The sequence below is a fragment of the Manis pentadactyla genome, chromosome 8, assembly GCF_030020395.1.
Source record: "Manis pentadactyla isolate mManPen7 chromosome 8, mManPen7.hap1, whole genome shotgun sequence".
NCBI classification, from domain to species: Eukaryota; Metazoa; Chordata; class Mammalia; order Pholidota; family Manidae; genus Manis; species Manis pentadactyla.
The window spans coordinates 5,336,047-5,362,837 of NC_080026.1; the positions used below are offsets into that span (position 1 = coordinate 5,336,047).

Genomic DNA, 26,791 nt, shown 5'->3' on the forward strand with positions numbered 1-26,791 from the left:
CACAGTCTCAAACCCTGCAAAGAACAGAATCCTAATGAAGCTGCAAACTCCAGCATTCAGTGTACATGTCAGCCCTCCACATCATGCTTGTTAGGATGACAGGGAGATGGGGGAGGGTGTGATGCACAGAGCCTCAGACAGCAGGAGTTAAGAATCCCCAATAAAAGCTAAAAAAGAAAAAAACCTACTTAAAAGCTAATTAATTTCTTAGTATTCATGCAAACATTTTTAGGTTAAACCCTGAATATGCTAATATAACTTGCTCTTCATTTTTAATCATATGCCTTTAAGGGGGAAAATATCTATGTTAGAGTCTAAAAGCAAACTTTAACAAACTTAATGCTTAATTTGCATGATTAAAGTTCACATATAACTGGAAATGTATAGTTTGTTCCCTTCTATACTTCATGGCTATATTGTCTAACAGCTACTTAGCTTTAAAATTGCTCACATAAGTGTAGTGATAATTTTCCTCCTTAACCTACTATTACATTAACTGTTCAACCTTAGGAGAGCTAAAAACTAATCCAATGTAACGTGTACACGGAGACGAGTGGAAGTAAAAGCAACAGTGATGACGCTTGTGAGTGTCCCGGTCTAACCACTTGCTCTACCACCAGCACTTCCATGCGCTGATGCACTCAGTCCTCGCCACAACCTGACGAGATGAGTATATTATTGTGCCCATTTCAGACAGAAAGTGAGTACACAGGGATGAGGGCAGAGGGGCACGCCAGCCCCGCACAGGGCTACAGTGTGTGCTCATGACCTCCAGTGCCTCAACTACACAGAGGACGAGGAGAGAAGAAAAGAACCACTGAGCAGAACAAACCCCACCTAAGTGCCAATTAAGTACAGGGAACAGCACTGCAAGCCAGAGATTTTTTCAGCAATGTTTAAAAACTGGTGAATTGTCGCATCCACTTTCATGGCCTTGAAATTTAAAACCTTTCAAAAAGGCAACTCTGACTAGTGAAGTGTAATATAGTGGGAATGTGTCAGCAGGCCTGATTAAAAGACACTCTGGAAAACCTAGCTCTGCGTCCCACCGCAGGGCACACCAGGGACGCCCTCACTGCGTACCGGAGACCATTCTGCGGGAGAGTTCCTGCAACCTCTGTCCCCACCAGGGAGCTAAGTCCTTAGCAAAGCAAGCTGGGGACATTTCCAAGTCATACTTAACTTCAATTACTAATTTAATTTAACCAAGCTCTACACAAATAGTCAAAATGTAAAGGTGCAAAAGGCAGAAACTATTTCTATGACAGGTAAGTTAGGTACTTTGGGAAAGACTAAACAAAGGCAGAACTTTCACAAATTACTATCAAACTGAGGAAATTAAATAAATTATATAAGATGGGGAAGGGGAGGCTCCAGTCACGAAATCTAGAGGTCTGCTCTTGGACACACCCCTGAACTCGGCATTGCAACCACCTGTCATGAGTACAGTGTCAGCAAGACAGAGAAGACTCCACCCAACAGAGAACCACCAGAGTACAGACCCCAAGCCCCCAGGCAAGGGCAGCTAACAAACATCCACTGCTGTGGGCAAATTAGAACAGAACACTCAGCGGGCACACAGCACTCTTTGTACTTCTTGAACTGGCCAACTGACCGCTGGTTCCAATCATATTAAAGGGAAGGCCTTTAACCAGCTCTACACATGACAAGGCGCCTCTGGACACAGGAAGGCAGTGCACGGTGCAGCCGGCGAAGCGCTGGGTCGTCTCAGAAAGGCTGGCTGGAGAGCTCCTGCCTGGCTATCAGTACAGCACACCCCTCCACAGTGGGTGCTCCTACCACTGATCACAGTGCCCACGCTGAGCCCGGCCAACCTCACTCAGGCCTCTGGGCAAGCGTTCCGAGGTTGCTGTGAGGGTGCTCCTTTTCTTTGAGAAAGTCAGGGGCAAGGACAGAATCCAATTTACAGCATTTCTCTACATGCACTTCTGCTCTTCCCTACAGTAAGAAACAGCTGAGATCGCCCCAGTCTTTACGGTAGCCTAGAAGCAGAATTAAGAAGCTAGCTCTCACGGTATGTGGCATTATAAACTGACAAACTGTTCTGAGAATCAACCTGGTAAATGGTATTAAGACTTAACTGTAATCCAGAGATGGGAAGAGAAGGTGAAACAGTATCAGCCATGTGGTAATTATTGGTGACAAGGGCTGTTACACCTACAATTGGATTCAGGTGAGGGGACAGATGGACGGAAGTACATCAAAATCCCAGATAAGCCCTTACAGGCCTTTACTGGACTTGAAAAATGGAACATCACTTCATTAGTGATAATTTTCAAAGGATGTTACCAGAAGGAAAAATTATGAGAAAAATGACCTCTTATCTGTTAAAACAGGCCTCTTAGTTTGGTTGCTCCTTTAATGTAAGTGAACCCCAGCAAGTACAAATTCTCTTCTTGGGATCAAATCTGGATATGACAGTGAAGTTTTAAAAATAAAGCATACCCTAGCTTTGAAAAAGCAGTGTGAAAATATATATGCTTTTTTTTAAAGCATAGTAGCAAAGTGATCTGTGTACTATAACCAGGAAACATAACTCACTTATCCTTAAACTAAGAAATAAAAATCCAGGCTTCACTGATACACCAACTAAATGAAGAGAAATAAGGAACGAAGGCTGGCATTAGTTACCTGCATACGGGTACTGGTAGGGTACAGCATATGCCTGCCCATTTGCAGCATAGACAACTTGAGTTCCTGGTGGGTATGCACCACTGTATGGACCATAGCCATATGCCTGCTGAAAAAACACAGGGCCGTTAGAAATACAACTTTGAAATTCAACATCCGTTTATAACAAAAATTCTCAACAAAGTGGGTATAGAAGGAACATACCTCAACATAATAAAGGCCACATATGACAAACTCACATCTAACACTGTACTCAACAGTGAAAAGCTGAAAGCTTTTCCTCTAAGATCAGGAACAAGACAAAGATAACCACCCTCTTACACAAAACCACAATGAGGTATCACCTCACACCAATCAGAATGGCCACTATCAAAAAGACAAGAAATAACAAGTGTTGGCGAGGATGTGGGAAAACAGGAGCCCTTCTATACTGTTGGTGGGGATATAAATTGGCACAGCCACTGTGGAGAGCAGTAGGAAGGTTCCTCAAAAAAACAAAGAAATCGTATGACCCAGCAATTCCACTTCTGGGTATTGTATTATATCATCTGAAACAAACAGAAATATTAACTAGAAAAGATAACTGCACCGGTGTTCACTGCAACCTTATTTACAATAACCAAGATATGGAAACAGCCTAACTACCCATCAATAGGTGAGTGGATAATGAAGATGTGGTATATAATTCACACACATACACACATACATAAAAAAAGAATGAAATTCTATCATTTGCAACAACATGGAAGGACCTTGAGGGAATTATGATAAACAAATTAAGTCAAAGACAAATACCATATGACCTCAGTTACATGTGTAATCTAGGGAAAACAAAGAATTCACAGATACAGAGAAAAGACTGGTGGTTGCCAGGGATGGTAAGTGGGTAATGGGTGAACTGGACGAAGGGGATCAAAAGGTACAAGCTTGCAGTTATAAAATGAGTCTCGGGAATATAATGTAGAGCATGGTGACTACAGTTAATAATACTCTACTGCATATCTGAAAGTTGCCAAGAAAGTAAATCTTAAAAGTTCTCATCCCAAGAAAAAAAAAATGCTGTAACTCTGCATGGTACCAGCGTCAGCTAGACTGACTGTGTTGATCCTTTCACAATACATGTAAATATCACATTGTGTTGTACACTTGAAATTAGGATAATGTTGTACATCAGTTACACCCCAATTTTAAGAATATACAAATTTTGAAATGCCTGGTGATATATTAAATTTCACTGACTGCAATCTGGAGAGCCAATTCTAACACTCGATGAAAAAAATAAAGAACAATGACATAGTGTATTTATGCCTTTTAAAAAATTTGTTTTAAGATAAAAAAAAATCAAACCTACAATGAGTCTACTTTTAAGCTGTAAAATAAAGAAGGCATAAAAATACAACAAAAAAGAGAACTGGACTTGCAAGAGATGTGAATTTCAGTTCAGCTAGACCACTAAATGACCTTCAGTGAATCACTACCTAATACTCTGAGCCTTGTTTTGTTCATCCTGAAAATGATCAGGTTGGACCAGGTAAATGAAACTCACACAAAATCAGTATTCTCTTGAAAAAGCCACCCTAGCAGCAGAACCCTCCCCAGACCAATTTTCAGCAGTCCCAGGCCAAAGAACATGGACTAGGGACATTAGGAACAAGCGAGGCCTGGAGGTCTGAGACCTGGGCAGGTGTGGCAGTTTTGCACCTGCACACACCTATGACAGCAATGAGCCCACCTCCACTAACCAAGTGAGTGACTGCTCTGCACGGGGCAATATGGATAAAGGGCCCAGACTTCTTACTTCTTTATGAGCTCACAGGTGGGGGGAAAGGGGGAACAACATGTTTACAGGCAATTACAATTATCCAACAAAGTCTGCCATTATGTGACAAGTGCTACAGGGCACAGGGGAGAATAGGGAGCTGTGGCCAAGAAAATATACACGTAGATCTAGACCTGTTATCTTATAAAAGGAGACAGGATTTACACTTCTAGTAGATGGACTCAATTCAGACATTGTTTTCCCTACTCTTTCTTCTAAAGACAACTGAAAACCCAGGATGTTGCATATAAAACAAACATAAGAACACTCTGGAAAGCAGAAAGAAGGCGGCAGACTGATAGGGACCTCAGGATACTGAGAGGCATACACAGGGACTCCTCTGGGGTTCCCATTTGCCTCCTACATCCCACATTGAATAATGGAAAAGCCAGCAACCCAAAACGCCAACTAAGTACAGACAAACAAATCCCAAAGAAGAACCTGCTCTATCTCTACCCAAAAAAACCTAGGAAAGACAGGAGCAATCTGGCAAGAGACCATTTTTAAGCAATAACTGGTCTACTCCAGCAGAACACTAAAGAAACAACTGTGTTCCCACCCCTACTCCCACCAGTAAAGGCCAAGTATGACGGGCCCAAACTCCCGAGCTTGGCAGGCCGTTACAGGACCCCCTAAACCCCAGTAGTACCAGAGAAGGCCAAGTGGGCATCTGGGATTTACATCCCTGCCAGATGGAAACAAGATACCCCAGTCCTATGCCACAGTGTTAGCGGAGCCAAGCAGGGACCAGAACTCCCACCTCTGCCCAGCAGAAACAAGGTGTTGCTTCCCCATCCCACTGGGTAAGATCAGCAGACATAGTGGAGAGCACAACCATTTACAACCTCTCACCAGTAAACACAGTATCAGTGGAGGCTGTGAGGAGCAGTGAGGGGGGCTCCTCCACTTCCCAGACAGGCTGGTGCCAGCAGACACCTGGAAGAGGGCCTAAGGCCTAGCCCCTGGGGCCACGCGTGGCCCGGAGAGAGCCTGGAATTGCAAAGCTATGGCAGTAACAAGCAGCACTCCCCTCACCCACCAGAGCAGCGCCAGGAGGAAGTCTGCAAGATAGAAATAACACTCAGCTTTACTGTACTTAAAACATCTAGGTTTTCATTAAAAATCATGTATCTTACCAAGAACCAGGAAGATCACAAACTGAATGATAAAAGACAACAGAAGGGACTGACACCAAGATGAAGAGGTGTTAGGATTACCTAGGAAGGGTTTTAAAGCTACCATGATAATGATGAACACTGAATACCTAAAAAAACTAAGTCTCCACAACAACAGAGAATCTCAGATAAGACTATATATATATCCATATATAAAGAATAATCAAATGAAAATTTTACAACTTAAAACATGTAGTAACTGACATAAATAATTCACTGAATGGAAATTAACAACAGAATAGAGATGACAGAGAAAAAGAATCAGTGAACATGAGTGCAAAGAGTACAAATCACCCAATCAGAACAACACAAAGAAAACAGATTGAAGAAAACAAGAACAGAATCTGGGACATATGGGACACCTAAGATCTACGTCATCAGTTTCAGAAGAAAAAAAGGAAGGATGGGCTGAAAAACATTCCATAAATAATGGCCTAAAATTTACCACATTTAGCAAGAAACAGACCTATATATTCAAGAAACTGAACAGACATCAAATAGAATAACCCCCCCAAATCCATACCAAATCACATCATAGTCAAATTTCTGAAAACTAAAGAAAAGTAGCCAGAAACAAATGATGCACTACTTATAAGGGGAAAAACATTCAAAGGATAACAGAGTTCTTGTCAGAAACCATGGAGGCCAAAGAAAACAGCACTCAGCTACCTAGTGCTGGAAGAAATGTCAAATCAGAATTCTATACTAGTGAAAATATTCTTCAGAAATGAAGAAGCAAGCAAGATATTCTCAGACGAAGGAAAACTGAGAATCTGTTGCCAGCTGATTTACACTAACAGAATGGCAAGAGGAAACTCACTAAACAGAAAGTAAAGGATAAAGGAAGTAATCTTGATCATCAGGATAAGAAAATAAGGTCTGAACAGAAACATATGTAAATATAATGAACTTAACATCTTGCTTTTTCTAATAAGTTTGACCACTGAGCTAAATTTATAACATCATCTAACATCTCTCCCAACATATATGAAAGAAATACTTAAGACAATAGTATTATAAAATGAGGGAAGAAAGAGGAGCTTAAGAGATAATGGTTTGACATGTCACTGGAACTGGTAAAACGTGAACACTTGCCTTTGAAATATGTATATATGATTATAATGTATACTATATAATGTAATATACTAGAGCAACCACTAAAAAAGCAAGAGATACACTAGAAAACATTACAGATAAATCAAAATGTAAGTTTAAAACATGTTCATGTAACTCACAAAAAGCTGAAATGAATAGAGAAATGAAAAACAGAACCAAAGGAAAACAAAAAATAAATGGTCTAAATATACCAATTACAGGACAGAGATTTGTCAGATTGGCAGCAAGGAGGATGACCCAACTGTTGTCTATCAGCAACTTTGCTTCAAACATAATGATTTATGTAGGTTAAAAGAAAAAAAGGATGAAAAACAGATAAATTACAAACATTAATAAAAAGTAAGCAGCAGTGACTTTATTAATATCACATAGACATCAAACTTAAGAAAATTACTAGAAACAGAGACATTAAATAATAATAATAAGGGTAACCCACAAAAAAAATATAAGTGTGTATGAACCAAATGGCAGAGCTACACATTTAGACAACTTATAACCTGGAACCTTTGGTAACCACGAATCTAAAGCCTACAATGGCAATAAGTACATACCTATTGATAATCACCCTAAATGTAAATGGACTGAATGCACCACTCAAAAGACAGTCACTGAATGGATAAAAAACAAGACCCATCTATACGCTGCCTACAAGAGACTCACTTTAAACCCAAAGACATACAAAGACTAAAACTGAAGTGATGGAAAAAGATATTTCATGCAACTAATAGGGAGAAAAAAGCAGGAGTTGCAGTACTTGTATCAGACAAAATAGACTTCAAAACAAAGGAAGTCACAAGAGACAAAGAAGGACATTACCTAATGATTAAGGGGTCAATCCAACAAGAAGATAGTGCCCAACACAGGAGCACCTACATATGTGAAATAAATACTAACTGAATTAAAAGGGGAAATAGAATGCAATGTATTCATTCTAGGAGACTTCAACACTCCAATCACTCTGAAGGACAGAGAGATCAACCAGACAGAATGTAAGTAAGGACACAGAGGCACTGAACAACACATTAGAACAGATGGACCTAACAGACATCTACAGAACTCTACACCCAAAAGCAGCAGAATACACATTCTTCTCAAGTGCACATGGAACATTTTCAAGAACAGATCATATAATAGGCCACAAAAAGAGCCTCAGTAAATTAAAAAAGATTGAAATTGTACCAATCAGTTTCTTAGACCATGAAGGTATGAAACTAGAAATAAATTATGCAAAGAAAATGAAAAACCCCACAAACACATGGAAGCTTCACAACATGCTCCTAAATAACCAATGGATCAATGACCAAATAAAAACAAGAGATCAAGCAATATATGGAGACAAATGACAACAATAATTCAACACCGCAAAACCTGTGGGATGCAGCGAAGGCCGTGTTAAAAGAGCAAAGTATATTGCAATACAGACCTACTTCAGGAAGGAAGAACAATCCCATATGAGCAGTTTAAACTCACAATTAACGAAACTAGAAAAAGAAGAACAAATGAGGCCCAAAGTCAGTAGAAGGAGGGACAAATAAAGATCAGAGCAGAAATAAATAAAATAGAAAGAATCAATGAAAGCAAGAGCTGATTCTTCAAGAAAATAAACAAAATAGATAAACTCCTAGCCAGACTTACCAAGAAAAAAAGAGAGTTTACACAAATAAACAGAATCAGAAATGACAAAGGAAAAATCACTATGGACACCACAGAAATACAAAGAATTATTAGAGAACACTATGAAAAATTATATGCTAACAAATTGGATAACCTAGAAGAAATGGACAACTTTATAGAAAAATACAACCTTCCAAGGCTGACCCAGAAAGAAACAGAAAATCTGAACAGACCAATTACCAGCAATGAAATTGAACTGGTAATCAAAAACCTACCTAAGAACAAAACTCCTGGACCAGATGGCTTCACTGCTGAATGTTATCAAACATTTAGTGAAGACCTATTACCCATCCTCCTTAAAGTTTTCCAAAGAGTAGAAGAGGAGGGAATACTTCCAAACTCATTCTATGAGGCCAGCATCATTCTAATAACAAAACCAGGCAAAGACACCACAAAAAAATAAAATGTGCAGACCAATATCCCTGATGAACATACATGCAAAAATACTCAACAAAATATTAGCAAGCCAAATTCAAAAATACATCAAGAAGATCATCCACCATGACCAAGCAGGATTTATTCCAGGGATGCAAGGATGGTACAACATTCAAAAATCCATCAACATCATCCACCACATCAACAAAAAGAACAAAAACCACATGATCATCTCCATAGATGCATTTGACAGAGTTCAACATCCATTCATGATAAAAACTCTCAACAAAATGGGCAAGTACCTCAACATAATAAAGGCCATATACAACAAACCCAGAGCCAACATTATACTTAACAGTGAGAAGCTGAAAACTTTTCCTTTAAGATCGGGAACAAGACAAGGATGCCCACTCTCCCCACTTCTATTCAACATAGTACTGGAGGTCCTAGCCACAACAATCAGACAAAACAAAGAAATAAAAGGCATCCAGATTGGCAAGGAAGAAGTTAAGACTGTCTCTGTTTGCAGATGACCTGATATTGTACATAAAAAAACCCTAAAGACTCCACTCCAAAACTACTAGATCTAACATATGAAATCAGCGAAGTTGCAGGATATAAAATTAATACACGGAAATCTGTGGCATTCCTATACACTAACAATGAACTAGCAGAGAGAGAAATCAGGAAAACAATTCCATTCACAGTTGCATCAAAAAGAGTAAAATACCTAGGAATAAACCTAACCAAGGAAGTGAAAGACTTATACTCTGAAAACTACATGACACTCATGAGAGAAATTAAAGAAGATACCAATAAATGGAAACACATCCCATGCTCATGGACAGGAAGATTTAATATTGTCAAAATGGCCATCCTGCCCAAAGCAATATATAGATTCAATGCAATTCCTATCAAAATACTAATAGCATTCTTCAATGAACTAGAGCAAATCATTCTAAAATTCATATGGAATCACAGAAGACACCGAATAGCCAAAGCAGTCCTGAGAAGAAAGAATAAAGCTGGGGGGATTATGCTCCCCAACTTCAAGCTCTACTACAAAGCCACAGTAATCAAGACAATTTGGTACTGGCACAAGAACAGACCCATAGACCAATGGGACAGACTAGAGAGCCCTGATATAAACCCAACCATATATGGTAAATTAATGTATGATAAAGGAGCCATGGACATACAATGGGGAAATGACAGTCTCTTCAACAACTGGTGTTGGCAAAACTGGACAGCTACAGGCAAGAGAATGAAACTGGATTATTGTTTAACTCCATACACAAAAGTAAACTCAAAATGGATCAAAGACCCAAATGTAAGTCATGAAACCATAAAAATCTTAGAAGACAACATAGGCAAAAATCTCCTGAATATAAGCATGAGCAACTTCTTCCTGAATGCATCTCCTCGATCAAGGGAAACAAAAGCAAAAATGAACTCATGGGACTACATCAAACTAAAAATCTTCTGTACAGCAAAGGACGCCATCAACAGAACAAAAAGGCATCCTACAGTATGGAAGAATATATTTGTAAATGACATATCCGACAAGGGGTTAATATCCAAAATATATAAAGATCTTACACACCTCAACACCCAAAAAGCAAATAACCTGATTAAAAAATGGGCAGAGGATATGAAGAGACAATTCTCCAAAGAAGAAATTCAGATGGACAATAGATACATGAAAAGATGCTCCACATCACAAATCATCAGGGAAATGCAAACTAAATCACAAAGAGATATTACCTTACACGAGTAAGGATGGTCAGCATCGAAAAGACTAAGAACAAATGCTGACGAGGATGCAGAGAAAAGGGAACCCTCCTATACTGCTGGTGGGAATGTAAGTTAGTTCAACCATTGTGGAAAGCAATATGGAGGTTCCTCAAAAAATAAAAATAAAAATACCATTTGATCCGGGAATCCCACTCCTTGGAATTTACCCAAAGAATACAACTTCTCAGATTCAAAAAGACATATACACTCCTATGTTTATTGCAGCACTATTTACAATAGCCAAGATATGGAAGCAACCTAAGTGTCCATCAGTAGATGAATGGATAAAGAAGAGATGGTACATATACACAATGGAATACTATTCAGCCATAAGAAAGGAACAAATCCTACCATTTCCAACAACATGGATGGAGATGGAGGTTATTATGCTCAGTAAAATAAGCCAGGCGGAGAAAGACAAGTGCCAAATGATTTCCCTCATTTCTGCAGTAGAACAACGAAGCAAAACTGAAGGAACAAAATAGCAGCAGACTCAGACTCCAAGAAGGGACTAGCGGTTACCAAAGGGGAGGGGTGTGGGAGGGCAGGTGGGGAGGGAGGGAGATGGGGATTGAGGGGTATTATGTTAGTGCACATGGTATGGGGGGTCAAGGAGTCACAGGGAAAACAGTGTAGCACAGAGAAGGCAAACAGTGAATCTGTGGCATCTTACTACACTGATGGACAGCGACTGCATTGGGGTATGGTGGGGACTTGATAATATGGGTAAATGTAGTAATCACATTGTTTTTTCATGTGAAACCTTCATAACAGTGTATATCAATAATACCTTAATAAAAAATATTTTTAAAAAAGGAAAAATCACATGACCATATCAACTGATGCAGATAAAAGTACATCTCTAATTTTTCTGCTACTGGCTCAAGGGTTTTTTGTTTTTTTAAAAAAGGAGAGCAGTACAAGACCCCAATTTCCCTCACTTGGACTTGTAATGCCAGACCTTCTCCGTACCTCAGGGGTGGGTGCAGCGTAGGCTGCGTAGGGAGGTGGGGAAGAAGCCACGGCTACTTCATCATACATGACTTCTGAGCCAACATAAGCCTATGGGGAGAGGAAGTATGAAAGAGAGTGAGTCACCGCAGAGCAACTATGGTTTCTGTGCTGCTACACATAAATCCTTTTTGAAAATTCAGCATATCGAAAACAATTAAAAGCCAAAGAGTTAACTGCTGAGCAGCGAATATAAGTGCCCTCTGAGCAGCAGTGAACGGCAGGAGGAAGCTCTGCCCCAGCACCCGCTCAACCCCGCACTCCTTCAGTTCAGGAGGGGGTCCTCCTCAGCCACCCCGGGAGGCAGGGGTTCTCAGTGCCCAAGAGGGCCACAAGGGCCTCCACTGTCACCAGGCCTTTTAAAAAGTTACAAACCTCTGTCTACAAATTAAAATCCTGTAATCTAAAATGTAGCACAGATATGTTCTATATACAGACTGTTTTTCCCATTAAAAAAAAACTTTTTCCTGGTGGAAAAAAACATATGTACTCTTAAAAAAAAACCCATATAAAGAATTATTTTGGGATCTTAGGCCTAACTATATGGATCATCAATATTTATTTCATCTAAGAGAACTGTCATGAAAGAAGTAATTGGAGTTTGGGGGAAGAATTCTCTTAGACTAACAAGAGTACAAAACAATGATATTTGCTTATTAGGCCTAAATTTTTACTTTCATTTCCCGAGTTTTTTATAAACTTCACTGACCTTTTTCTTTTCTTCCTAGAGATAAAGGAAAAAGTAAAATCCTATCTGAAGAATCAGAGCTGATCAGAGAAGCTGCCCTGATTATCTGACAGGCACAAAGATAGCCTTAGCAGCCTCTACAAATGGGGTTTACTGTCTAATTGACCTCCCACAGCTGGAAGCAGAACCAGAGACAAGAACAAATCCCAAAAATATTTATTTCACAAGGCTGAGATGCTATACATTAAAAGGACCCTGTGGTCTTTTCTGCACCTTCTTTGTAAACCACAGCAAAATCCAAAGTGTTGACAATCTTTGTGAGATACAAACATTTCTAGAGAACAACACTGGAACCAGTGTGCCTACGTTAGGAGGGCTCCTCTGCCAAACCGTTTAGCAAACCCCGGCTCACTCACAGTCCGCACAAGGCGTCCATAGCTGGACGGCCAAGAAATCCCCATTTCCCTTTTCCTTTCCTAATCTCCTATTCTCCTATTTGTTACAGCAAAAACACATAAAAATACTATTGGTAATTGCCATTACAACTTACTGTGTTTGTCCTGGAATCCTGGAGAGTAAATTTCCAGGCTCTGGAGAAAAGAAAAACAAAGGGGTACTTTATCTGAGGCAATCCAACATTTATCTCAATGATTCCCAAACCTACGCAGGCCATCAGACTTTCTGAAAAAGCTTTTTTTAAGAATGGGTTTTCAGCCCTTGCCTTAAGACCCACTCAATCAACTCATTTGAGACATGTACTAGAATATATAGTATGTAAAAAAAAAAGTATCTGTAGTGTTCACAATATATAATAAAACCATGGCCTATACTACACAGTCTTTCCTTTACATTTTAACAGACGTAAATTCACCATGCTTAATGCCTCACTTTTAATGGTTACATAATACTCCATGGTACAAGACTACACTGTCAGCTTTCCCAATTAAAAATAATGCTGGTATTTTTTTGCCAGCTTGAGAAACTGACATGTCATGTGTTAAATTTAAAGTATATAAACAATGATGATCTGATACATATATATTGCAGAGTGATTACCACAATAAGGCTAATAACACCATCCCCTCAAATAATTACTTTTCTCTGGTGATAACATTTAAGATCTACTCTCTCAACTTTTGAGTATATAATAGTGTTGTTAATTATATTCACCATGCTGCACATCAGATGCCCAGACCTTACTCATCTTGCAGCTGGAAGTTTGTACCCTTTGACAAACACCTCTCCATTTCCCCCAAACCCCAGGCCCTAGCAACCAGAGCCCAACCCTAGCAAAGTTGTTTGTATACTTTAACATGTTACATGTCCATTTCTTCTATTTCTGAGTTTGGCTTTTTTAGATTCAACATGTAAGTGAAAACACACAGTATGTCCTTTCTGAAAAATTTGGATTCTACTCTTTTGAGAATATTTCTTGAATGCCTTGTGCTAGGGATACCTCACAACCAGAGAATCATCCTATTCCTGTGAGCTTCAGTGACTTCCTGCTGAGGTCCCAAGTACATCATATTCTCAAGAGTTCTTCCTTATCTTTTCCAAAAGTATCTTACTTCCTTAATCAGCCTCCTCTACACTGCAGACTACTACTGAAAATGTGCAAGATTTAACGAACTCATCTGGTTACTGCTTCTGGGAGTTAGGGTATGGCTAAAAACAGTGAAATGTCTCAACAGAATCTATTTCTTTCTTTGGCTGTCACTCTTCATAGTTTGCACTTGAAGTTAAATCTCTTTATTTGGCTGTTGCTGCTAAAATGTTTTCTCCTTCATTTCACTAGGTAGTAGGTAAGATGATCTAGATTCATTTCACCTTTTTACTCAAAGGTCTCTGCTATGGGTTGAATTATGTCCCCTGCCAAAAGATAAGATGAAGTCCTAATCCCCAGTACCTGTGAAATTACTTAGAAATAGGGTCTCTGCACATGCAATCGAGTTAAGCTAGAAATAGTGAATTAAGGTGGGTCCTTACTCTAACTGGTGTTCTTACAAGAAGAGGAAATTTGGATGCAGGCACACATTCATTAGGTAAGATGGTGAGCATTTATGTATGTGTACAGTGCAAGGGGGGTATAATTTTAAATATGGCAATCAATAATAAAATGCCATGTTCCTGCAGCGATCAGAATGATGCAGCTGCTAGTCAAGGAATGGCAAAGATCAGAGGCCACAACCAAAACTGGGATGAGGCAAGGGAGGATTCTGCCCAGTCTCAGAGGAAGCACAGCTCTGCTGACACACCGATTTATGCTTCCAGGTTCCAGAACTATGAAAGAATAAATTTCTGTTGTTAAAGTTACTCAGTCTATGGCACTTTGCCATAGGAGCCAAAGGAAATTAAGTTTCCTCTGCTTTACTTTATCTTTCTGTGTCATTTTATTTCAAGTGTGTTTCTTAAGAACAGTATAACTGGATTTTGTACTTTTTTGCCCAATATGATTTTATTCTTGTTAAGGGGAATTTAACCAACTCACATTCATTTGAGACCACAGATATCATTAGTTTAATTACTGCTACCTCATTTTCTGTCATGCTTTATTAATTTTCCTGATGTTTCTTTTTCTTTAATGAGGAGTGTTTGCTGTTCCTTTTTATTCTTCCAGTTTAAAATAAAAATTATCTTCCATTGTTACTCTAACTTATACTCTTAAAATCAGAAACATATATAAACTCTATTTTCCCATACAGGTTAAGAAAGAGTCAACCCCCTCTGACCCATCCACTCTTCCAGGCTGAGCAAAACAAGTTCTTTAGCATACTTTTACCTCTTCTCCCTCTTCTATGACAAAACCTCCTCTGTTTTGTTAAAATAGTCTAGAATTTTAGTTCCAGGTATTTTTTCCATTATTACTTACAGGAACATTGCATGCATGTGACAGCTCAGCATACAGCAGAGCACAGTAGTTAAGGACAAGGGCTCTGGAGACAAAGGTTCAAACCCTGAGTCTAGTCTAGCAGCTCTCAAACCTTGGGAAGTGTCATCAGTAGAATGATGACTCCTTCCCACAAAGTTATCCACGTTGTAATCCTCACAACCTGTGACTACGTCACCTCACAAGGCAAAGGTCTGCAGCTATAACTGAAGTTAAGGACCTTGAAATGATGAGTCTACCCTGGATTATCCAGGTTGGCCCAAACTAGTCAAGAGTCCTTAAAAGCAAAAAACCTCTTTCGGCTGCAGAGAGCCAGGAAGATGACAGCATGAGAAGGGCTAGGCCCAGAAGCCAAGGAATACATGCAGCCTCTAGGGCTGGAAAAGGCAAGGAAACATTCTTCCCCAGAGCCTTCAGAAGGGATCGTGGCCCTGCCACACTGTGAGATACAGAGCGATCCCTGTTGGACTTCTGACCTCCAGAAATGTAATCATAATTGGTATTATCTGAAGCCACTGAACTTATTACAGAAGCATTAAAAACCTGACACAGGATGTTACGTGACCTCACTATTCCTTAATTTCTTGTGACAAAAGGAACAGTACTGACTTTACAAGACAGATGGGGATTACGTAACAGAGTTACAGCAGTTAGCACAATGCCCAGAGCCAATTTAAGTGGTAAGCCAATACATGAAAGCATAAATGATTAAGTAGTAGTATTATAGTTCCAGTTTATAAAAAAGCAGCCAACTGGCAGGACATGTCATTTTTTCATCAGTCTTTAGGAAAGTCTCATTCCTTCCAGAAAGTATCACTTTAAGACTGATGAATATAAATCAGAAGACCGTAAAAAAGAAACTGCACAGATTTTAAATCCTTGAGTTTAGCATGGAATAAATGTTATACTGAGGATGAAAATGTATGTGAAGAGCAGGGACAGGCATGCTGACCAACTGATCTTTTCTGAAATATTCTTTTAAGAAATGCTAGACTTTATGAAAATGTCACATATCTATGATTAAAATGATCTCAATTAGTGAGTTCTCACAACATTCCAGACTTAACCCATAGTACTGGTATAGAGTAGACAAGAAAAAAAAATTCTCCCCAAATTTCATTTAATCAATGCTTTAAGATTCTGATCCAACCTCAAGGGCAATGTTGATGGGCTGAGAATCGATACAGTTGGGTTTCCTTCTTGCAGCTCCACACCCCGTCCTCATAATGGCAGACGGGACTGAGACCCCCACAAAGGAAGAACAGGGCTGCATAATGCAGGTATCGGGCTTTGTAAAGACACTTGCCTACAAAGAACAAGATTTAAGAAGCCACAGAACTATGCCCATAACCCAATGTGCACCCAGTAATGAAAGCAGCAAAAATGACGTGCACTGACTTTCTGCCATTCTCAGTATTTGACGGGGTCCTGTCTGCACAGCTCTGGAGGGCCAGAAAGGAGGCTCAAGGTTACTGGAGATGGAGTAAGACCCTGCCACATGTCTTTCACTCATCCTCTGAGCGACTTATTCTGCTGCCTGAAGGAAAACTCCACACCCATTCTTTTCCCTTCCTGATAACTGGAAATTAAAACAGAAAATATTTTTTTTAATTAAACACATGAAAAAACAAACTTACAAACAATCATCTGTGCTTTCTGCACAAAGACTGATGGTTTTCCCATCTCGGCAAACGATCTGCAGCATACAGCCTCTTGCCTTCCCATCCGGAGGCTGAATATCTATGAAAAATGAGTAGAATAAAGGAATATTTATATGTTTTTTTAATAGATTTCTTATTATCTAATAGCTCAGATAAGCAGAGAACCAGTACTTCAGAACATTCCAATTACAAAACACCTTTGTTCTGCTCTGCAGACCCGAGCACAGAACCACAACCCCATTCCAATTAAACTTCCTGCAGGAAGATCAGGGAGGCCTCTGCTGGGGGCAATCCCCATTCTGAGAGGCACAAGGGAAGAAACAGCCCCCATCATAAACAGCGCCAGATAACACAGCACTTACTGCTTTTTTTCACAGAAAGCATTAAACTAATCACTAGTTTAAAAGTGAAAAATCAGATTTTTAAAGTATCTCCATGTACCAAGATAAGACCTATGACATTTGTGCCTGGTTTAGATAGAGCTTTCACCAGCCTACCCGTGGAGACTTGAGTTCCGAGAACTACTATGTAGGGGCTGTTTCAAGCAGATTATCTCACTTGTGACTCCTTAATTCAAGAACTCATATGCAGACACAGGATGCTGTTATCAACATCCATGTTTACTGCGAGACTCTTTATTCCAAATGTCAACAGAGCTAAAAAAAAAACACAAACTAACAGGAAGTCTACATATATCATTGATTAGAAATAGAAAAGTCTGTTTGTTAAAAAATCTGTTCCTTTAAATTGAATATAAGAGATAACTCCAGGGAATTGAGACATCATGGATTTTAAGAAACTGACAAGAGTTGTCATCCATAAGGTAACATTCCTGAGTCACAAAATCTATACTGCCTTGGGCTGCTCCAGCCTTGCTGGGGTCCCAGCACTCATATCTTAGTTCACTATCACCTTCTCCACGGAAAGGAAGGAATGTGGACTGATGGCTCTAATTCAGATGAGCAAATTTATAGTTCATATCTATCTAGGTGTCTGGGTCCCCACTGACAAAACCCTTCTTTGATCTGTTAATGAAAACGGAATGGTATAGGAGGCAGAAGACAAGCTGGCCAAGACAGACTCGCTCACCCCGACACTCGGGCCCTGTGCGGACGTTGATGCAGTCCACGGGCATGTGGACCTTATCCTCAACACTCTGTCGGGTCTGGTCATCGTAATAGATGAGGTGACCATCTGACCACAAGTCAAACCAATTCTTCTTCCAGCGCTTCAAAATAGTACCTGAAAAATAATGGGAAAGGTTGGCTTTGGGTGGAAAGAGCAAGGACTTTGTCCTCTATAATTCACAGGAAACAGAAACGAGGGAAACTTTCCTCTGGCCCCACAGGTATACCTGCACACCATGGCCCAGAACAGTCCATAAGCAAGGAGTGTAAGCAGATGGACGCCACATGACAGCAGGGCTGCATGCTATCCACACTTGAGATACTAAGAACACTGCCAACTTAAAACTCCCAAAGAGTAACAAAAAAAAAGTTCAATAAACCTTTGATTCTGAGCTAATAAAACTTGTCTAACATTTAATTCTCCATGTACTATACCTAAACTTCCCCAGTGGTATTTAACTTTGCTAGACTAATCAGAAAATGTTAGACTGCAAAGTTTGTATCTATAAACATTTTCCTTTTTTGGAAAAATATGTTTTTCTCTTTTTCTTAAAGGCTTTCAAATGCACTCTTCTCTAATATTCACTGCCCACAGTATGAGAGGGTGTCCTCACCTGAGGCAGACACAGAGGCGGGCTCAGACACTGGGCACACTCACACCCAGGACCTGGCCCCAAGCCCAGGGCTGACTCCCACCTGCATACAGCCACCCTACTGCCTCACACATCTGTGTCTGAGAGAATTCACTCTTTCATGCCTAACGTTGGACTACGCACTTGACTTTATGAAACTAATTCTCATGTCAGCCAAAAGAGCAAACTAAAAGGCTAGTTTTAGCTCCAAGTCATCCCTGTGCCTTTCTCACATCCATACCACCTTCTGCATCTTCTGTTCCTGTAGATCCCACCTTGTTCTCAGACAACATACAGAAACGCCATTCCATGTACCTCTCCTAATGTTCCCACATCCCCTCTACTGGTATCAGCCAAATACGTGCCACATCAGCCCTCTGAATGTCTTTTACCGCCATGAGCACCCTCCCTGCCAAGACAGATATCTGCAGCACATGACTAAATTGGGAGGTGACATCCAGTATGTATTTGTTTAGTAGCACCTGAGCTGTGCAGGAACCACCAACCAAACAGGACCACCTAAACACAGACAGATGAGTGAGTCACCAAGCTAGAGAATTCTACCCTAGCACCTCACCTGCCAGCAAAGCCCTGACTACAGATTTCCCAAATCAGGCTGTCCTCAAGTTCAGATACTGGGTCTTATGGGTCTAAGCCACAACGGCAAGAAAAGGGATACTGGAGAACGTCTGGCATAAATGTAACCACACTGTGTAACTCTGCTGCTCTACAACTCAGGGAATATAATACACCCCATCTCATTTTATTTAATATGATTGATACACTGCTTTTAGCAAGGAAAATCAACCCACACATCAGGAGATGGGGAAATGAAGAAAGTCTTCTGAATACACACTTACGAGATAAACATGGACCAGGACACTGGAAAGTCAAGTCTGTACAGCTTATTTAAAGGACATCTGTGCACATATCACCCCACACACTGATGGCGAACACTCAATTATTCTGTTGACAGAGCAATTACATTGAGTTATGGTGGAGAGAGGAAAGGTGCCCTCAACCAAGGGTGCAGTAGAGCCTAAGGAGAAAACCACAGGATGCCTGAGGGGCCCGAAACAAGACGTGTCCCCAAGGTCTGGAGCAAGGCTCTCTGTGGCCCTGAATGCGCCACCTGAGGGAGGCGAGACAAGGAAACTTAACACAAAGACTAGGGCTAGACTCCAACATGCCAGGACCTTCTTTTTGAAGCTCCACATTTTAAGAGCTCTATCTATTCTTAGAATACAGATTGTCAGACTGCAGTATTGCAGAATCTCAGTCACTGCTCAATCCCCAGATTAGACAGGTGATTTCCACAAAGAAGGCAGTACCTCCACACTAACCTATCAGCTCAGCTTGGTTAGGTGAAGGCAGAACCTCAAGTCAGCCATTAATAAGAAAGCATGCTAGTGAGGAAAGAGCTCTGGTTCCTCCAAATGCAGCAACCCAGAAGGCTGAAAAAACGAGCAGAAAAACTGTTCGAGCTCTAAAATTTTCCAAGAGGAATTGCAGGGCAACTTCACAGATAAATCTTTACTATTTGTTAAATGTGATCTGTTTCAGCAGCAGCAATAAAGACGGGCCCTCAGGCAACACCCCACACAGACAGAGGCTCCGTCCTGTACTTACTCTGTCGCAGCAACCATCCGCTCTTCACAAACGCCATCTTTCACCTACAGGAGAAGAAATAGGCAGGCTCAAAGTTATACCCAGAAAAGAGGATGGCACGTATGAGCTGCTTTTCTCACCACATTTCTGATACCAAATGGGTGGGGTTTTTCCACACCAACAACCAATTCTCCAACTCTCAGGACACTGAATGGATGGATGTGTGTATACTGACTGAACTCAATTCTGACCCCCTACCTGGAGCAGCACCAGACCCCACAGCTTCGAGACTCAGCTCCAAGAGCACTCCCACTTCAGACCTATTCAGTTCAACCCAGTTTTGCTAAACAGAAAGCCTTGGAAGAGGGTCTCCCGTGCTTCTGACCTATAAACTTGGGATTCAATCATTTGAGAGAGTGGCTTAGGGAACTCAGGAAAGCACTTTACTATTACCTGTTGCTGATAAAGGATGCAACTCAGGAACAGCCACCGGAAGAGATGCACAGGGCAGGATGTCGGGGAGAGTGCACAACAGCACTAAGTCATTAATGTGTCAGCAGGCAGGGTGCCGGGCAGAGCACAACACCATTAAGTCAAGTCATTAAGAAAAAGTCTAACAAAGTTAATTCTATAGAAATAAAAACTCAAATGGCAAACAAAATGTCAAAAAATGAACTAATTTCCTTCACTTGCAAAGCCCACTCACTTGTACCAGAAACAGCAATCACTTGCAGTTCAAAAAGGAAACATGAATGGACAATAAACTCATAAGATTCTCAATTTATCTATCAATTCAACAGAGAAAACTCAAAACACAAGTTCATAACATTACCTATCAGATGAGCACAACGGAAAAACTAAGATACTCAAAAGGAAAAGGCGTGACTTGAGAGCTGGACCGAAAACTGCTGCCACTTTCTGGGAGGGGAATCTGACAACACCCACCCACATCCTGATGTTCACACACTGACCCAGCAGCCTCCCATTACTGCGTTCACACCTCACTGACACACACAGGCAGGTCTGGCAGCATATGCAGATGTGTGTTTCTGGGGAAAGGAATGAGGCCACGCTACGTATGTACCAGAAAGACGGTGGCTGTTCAATCCTATACACCTTTCTGTACTATGTAAGTTTGTTTTAACAATTTGCATGTATTACTATCTTTTGTTTTTTGAAACCAACAGACATTATTTGGAGGCTGAGATTTCTGGGCCGCTTTCATTTTCTACTTTAGCATTTTTAGGTATTCTTGTTAAGGCTCTATGGTTTGAAAGGTTAGCAACACATCAAAAGAACAAATGAGCCTCCCTCGTTTTAATTTTCCCACTTCTAAGTAGGGCAGGATTTTTGCCTACCTCTAGCCCTTCAGATAAAGAGCCCCACGAGCTTTAATCATCCGACATTCCAGCATCTCCACAATCTTGTACTGAGGGTTCTTTATCTCTTTGCAATCTCTGTCAGTTCACGCTGTCTTGTCCTCACCCAGGAAAGAAGTTTTTTATCTTTCCACAAATTCCACCACACATGTAGGTGCTCAAACACACAGCACCAGACAGACTAGCTTGAGAGAGCCGGTCTCCCTTTCTCCCAGCGGGCAGCACGATGCACCTGCTGCCGGCAGCCTCCTCCTGAGCTGAGCGTGCGCGCCAGCCCCGAGCGCCCAGCAGAGACTGCAGAGCTCACTGTTGAGCCGCTGACTCAACCAACAGGAAAACCAACCCTCTTCTAAGGCTTTCTGTTTAGCAAAACTGGGTTGAACTGGTTTCCTGCAACTTTCAACCTAAAACATCCTCAAACAATTCATTTGCTTCTGAAAGGGTTTGAGGCAGAGAAAAAATATCATTATGTTTTCACTGAACAAATATTCTTTGAACATCTGAAGTGCCTATGGGAGGCATGGAGGACACAGCAGTGCCTAGGCCAAAGTCTCTGCTTCCATGCAGCCCACAGAATACATAGGTTAAGTTTATAAATTAAAAGACAGGCAATGGACTATTATAACTAGGATCACATCTCTATGGTGATGCTATTACTCTAGAACATTAAACTGCAAGTATTCATTCATACTAAGTCCTGGATATTTATACTAAAACTTTCCACTGTCATAACATGAACTCAGTTTAGATTTCATGTGAAAAAGAATAAATCTTGGAACAGGCAAAAACTTACTTACAGGTATTGGTAGCTACCTAGTTACAATACAAATGTAAAACCTCGCTGCATCTTACTATGTTAACAGATTGTAACCACTCTAGATGGGGTGAGGATTTAATAATATGGGTACCTGCTGAACCACTGTGTTGTATACGTGAAACCAATATAAGATTAGATAGCAACGATACTTCAGAAAAAAAAAAAACCTCACTGAAATGTTGTCACACAACTTGGCTGGTACATGATGAGCTGGTGGCTGTGGAACCAAGTTACTAATATAAAAATGTGGAACAAAAGAAAGGAGTTTCCTGAACTTTTGTGGTAAATGTTCAAAAATCTCTAAAGATTCATGGTATTAACTTGGCTATATAGTCTAAGAGTCACTCATAATAGTCAAAATGTCAGATAATGTACACTGAGATTAAGAACAGCTTCATTACTCAAAGTCTTTCAGACTCTGAGTCCAACAATTTCACAGGCCTTCAAGATGAACAGCAATGCTAGCACCCATGAAGACAGTGAAAATAGATAAAACCTAAAGGACCTAGAGATTTCCTATTATCTGATTATCACCTACTAATTGAATGGATCAACATCTGAGTTCCCAGTTATGGTGGCTATGTTTTTTTTGGTGTTTCTTTAGGGTGAGACCAGGTTTCTTTTACTTTTCAGGTAGCTGGAGCTCAAGATATGTCAACAAGAAGAAACCAAACAGTTGACCTGGGAATCAATTCCAGGCCACTTGAGTCAAGATTCAAAAGAAAACAAAAGACTTCTACAACCAGAGGACAACATCAGAAATGTACCTTTGCTGTGCCTACACAAAATAGTTCACGCCTTTGGAGAAAGAGAAAATTAAGAGTATTACAACAAAGCAGAAAGAAACTTAAAACTGCAATTAGCAACAGAACTTCTCACTTTTTGAAAAAGGGTAATCCTCCTGCAGTCTCGAGTAGCTTCCTATCTGGTATCATCTTGTCTACCTTTAGTCATTATGTGGAACAATCTCACATGTACCTCAGAGCCCAGATTTTTATCGCTAATACTGGTCTCCTCAAAAGGGAGCCAGTGCTCCATGAAAGGAGCTGGTTACAATTTAGGGACAGGAAACCTTAAGATGTGCCTAAGATATCTTATTGTCAAGAAACAAAGATGCTTTCTGGAAAACCTTTAGAAAGGATAAAGAGCTCAACCAGCTGAGGGGCATCTGATGGCCAACCGTAACAACCTGAGTGCTAAACTGAAAACAGTCATTACAGTTCCTGAGGACCAACTGAGGCTGAAAGACATCCTAAGTATAAAATGATGATTAAAACTGATACAACGCTATAGAATGTTAGAGAAAAGACGTGTAATTTCACACAACTTGGCGGGGGATGAAGCTGAAACACTCTGACTTGTACAACATCTTCCCCTCATTGGATAACTCACATGGTTATTGCATCAATATTAAGAGATACTTGTTGTGTTTACCCTCTGTTAGGATTTCTTTCTTAGTCAAGAAGTCTAGACTTCCGTGTTAAGGACTCATGTATGCTGAACCTCAAGCAGCAGGGAAGACTGTAGTAACAGGCTTTAAAGAGCCTAGAAATTAGGCTGCCGGGGAGAAACAACTCCGGGGAAACAAACCCTGGATTCACACCCTCATCAATGTTCCGAGTTTGGTTACTTGCATTTACAAGCCACTTTCCCGAAAAATCAGAAGAAGCTAAGAGGATACTAAAAGTCCCATGATAAACGGAACTTCCTAAAGTAGCCTGTGGCATCTTCACTCCGATCAGCAATATAATCAGCCATGGGCAACTACCTGGGGGGCTAGGGCTGGTGTATTTTGCCATCTAGCAGACTGCACCATGGGCAGTCATCTGAGTGCAAGAAAATAAGTTCTTGATCTCGATTAAAGAAATGTGCATCCTTTGTGTCTACAAGCTTCCTCGGCAGGAACCACATTGGTATGGCCCTCACCAAGTGGAGCACGTTGCCTCGTCAGCCTCAGCCTCAGGCAGGAAAAACACCCTTGCCTCTGGATCCCAACCCAAAAGCAACATATAACACAACACAGGCCTTCCACACTGGACCTGATTAATAAGATACAAAGGGCAACAAATCCTAAAATAAGCAGCTGCCATCATCTGCCCCTTAAATTGCCCATCTCACCTATGCCGGACCACAGCTAAATCCTTCAATCTGGTATCTGTCCTGCCAGGCTCCTCCAGCGTATGCTGAACCCTGACCACAAAGCAGAGGAGACACAATGCCTGTCACTCAGCCTTGCAGAGCACTCTCACGCCACAGCCTAGGACAGGCACCTATTCATCAGCTCAGATCAGTTTTGGGTCCTGGACACTGCTAGCCTGTCCTGCTTGAGGCTACCTAGGGCCAGTGCTCAGAGGAGAAGAACAAGAAGAGACCTATTAAAAGACTCATCTTTCCATTTTTCCCTCTGTATTATGGTACATATTTCTGAAATGGTACATATTTCTGAATGGTACATATTTCTGAAAAATCCACATTTCTTGTCACTAAACACTGTAATTCAGGGTTATTTTCAAAGAGAACACTACACTAACATTACAATGATGATCTATAACAAAATATACCAATAATGTGAAGATCACCCATGGTGACTCCTTGGCAATTTCCAACATAAATGAGGAATTACAAGGAGCACAAACAGCTAACTCTGCTCCCTCCCGAAACACAACTGAAATGAGAACTGAGAAACTAAGGCATAAATCCAAAAACACAGACAGCAGTGGAGGCAAAAGCAGATGAGACAGTGACAACACTGTGCAAGTTACAACAAATGGACAGTACTGACCAACACAGAGCTCAGCTTTCTTAGCTCTGCCATGTGCTAACAGGAAGCCAAAATAGAGCAAGCCAACTGCAGTCACAGAACACTAGAAAGATCAGGAAGGTGGAGGTACAGGAATTCTGAAGGTGGGGATGAGTGTCAGAATGTCTTTAAGAGTCACTAGGCCCACCACACAGCCAGGCAACTACCCTCCCCCAGTCCTGAGAATTTCCGTAGTGGAAATGCTGAAACACAGAGGTTCTGGTCTTGGGAACATGAGGCACTGCTCAGAGTGAGAGTGAGATGTCACACTTAGAGCAATAACAGAATACAGATCTTCCTCCACCTACAATGGGATTACATCCTAAAAACCCACTGTTACGTTGAAAATGTAACTTGAAAATGCACTTAGTACACCTAACCTACTGAAATCAGAGCTTTGCCTAACCTGCCTTAAACATGCTCAGAACATTTAAATTAGTTTACAGTGGGGCAAAATTATTTAATGCAAAGCCTATTTTAAACTAAAGTGCTGAGTATCTCATACAATGTGTTAAATACTATACTGAAAGTGAAAATGAAAATGGTTGCAGGGGTACAGAAAGGCTCAGTGTGTCAGTAGTTGGTCCTGTGGCTGACTGGGAGCCGTGCGTGCTGCCCTGCCCAGCATCACTAAGGGGACTGTGCCACATGCCGCTAGCCCAGAAGATCCAAATTCACAATCCATCATTCAGAATGTATACTGCTTTCACACCATCACAAAGAGAAAAAATCATTAGTCAAATCATCATTAAGTCAGGACCATATATAAGTAAAAGTCTTATTAAACTCCCTCTCCTCTTCCTTTGGGAGCCTCCCAGATTCTAGCAAAGGCTCACTGATACTGGCCGCTGGGAGGTTCCTCAGTGAAGGAGCCATACTTTGCCTAGCACTCTACAGGGAAGCTCACTAACTGATAAACTTTAAACAAACACAGATATTCTATCAGTTTTTTAGTATTTCTTTTAAATAGGAACAGACAGAATGCATCATCAGACATTTGAGGAAAGCCAAGAGATAAAAGAGATTAAAGGAAATAAAATTAAGAAAAAAGAACTAAAAACCAAAACCTCACAGGAACCAGAAACAATGCAAGGAGCAAAAGAAAATTTCCAAAAAGAAACTATTATCAGAGAAATTATACATGATTATTGTAGCCAAAACAAAAACAGAATGTTCTATAAGTAGGAACATTCAAAGCTCTCAGCTAAAAATAACCAAAATTTAAAATTCAATAGAAGAGTTGTAAAGATCAAGATGGAGGAAATCTCTCTGAAAGAAAAAAAAGTCCAGAAAATTTAAAGAACAAATTAAGAGGATGAAACTGGGATATAAAATATGCTGCTTATGAGAGAGCTTTATTATAAATAAACCACAAAGAAAAGAGTGAAGAAATACACTATCCAAACATTTCCCAGAATAGGACAACACATTTCTAGACAGAAAAGCTTCAACAAGTATCCATCAGGATGAATTTCAGAGATCCTCAGGAGGGCGCATGACTGAAATTTCAGAACTCTACAAAGAAAAGAACCTGAAAACTTCCCAGAGGGAAACAGAGATCACATATAAGGGATCA

General features: G+C 40.5%; 1 protein-coding gene across 4 annotated transcripts in view; it reads right to left on the reverse strand.

Annotated features, from left to right (window-relative positions):
- The window catches only part of PLEKHB2 (pleckstrin homology domain containing B2), a 36,658-nt gene that overhangs the window by 3,084 nt on the left and 6,783 nt on the right, over positions 1-26,791 (reverse strand). For 2 of the 4 annotated variants that reach the window (XM_036883991.2, XM_036883992.2), the window contains exons 2-7: positions 20,241-20,284; positions 17,942-18,094; positions 16,829-16,931; positions 12,855-12,894; positions 11,578-11,667; positions 2,653-2,761 (exon numbers count right to left, since the gene is read on the reverse strand). In XM_036883991.2, the coding sequence (XP_036739886.2) occupies positions 2,653-2,761; positions 11,578-11,667; positions 12,855-12,894; positions 16,829-16,931; positions 17,942-18,094; positions 20,241-20,277 (532 nt within the window). In that variant the 5' untranslated portion in view covers positions 20,278-20,284. The remainder of the gene's footprint in view (positions 1-2,652; positions 2,762-11,577; positions 11,668-12,854; positions 12,895-16,828; positions 16,932-17,941; positions 18,095-20,240; positions 20,285-26,791) is intronic. The other 2 variants (XM_036883993.2, XM_057505453.1) reach the window with 2 other exon arrangements.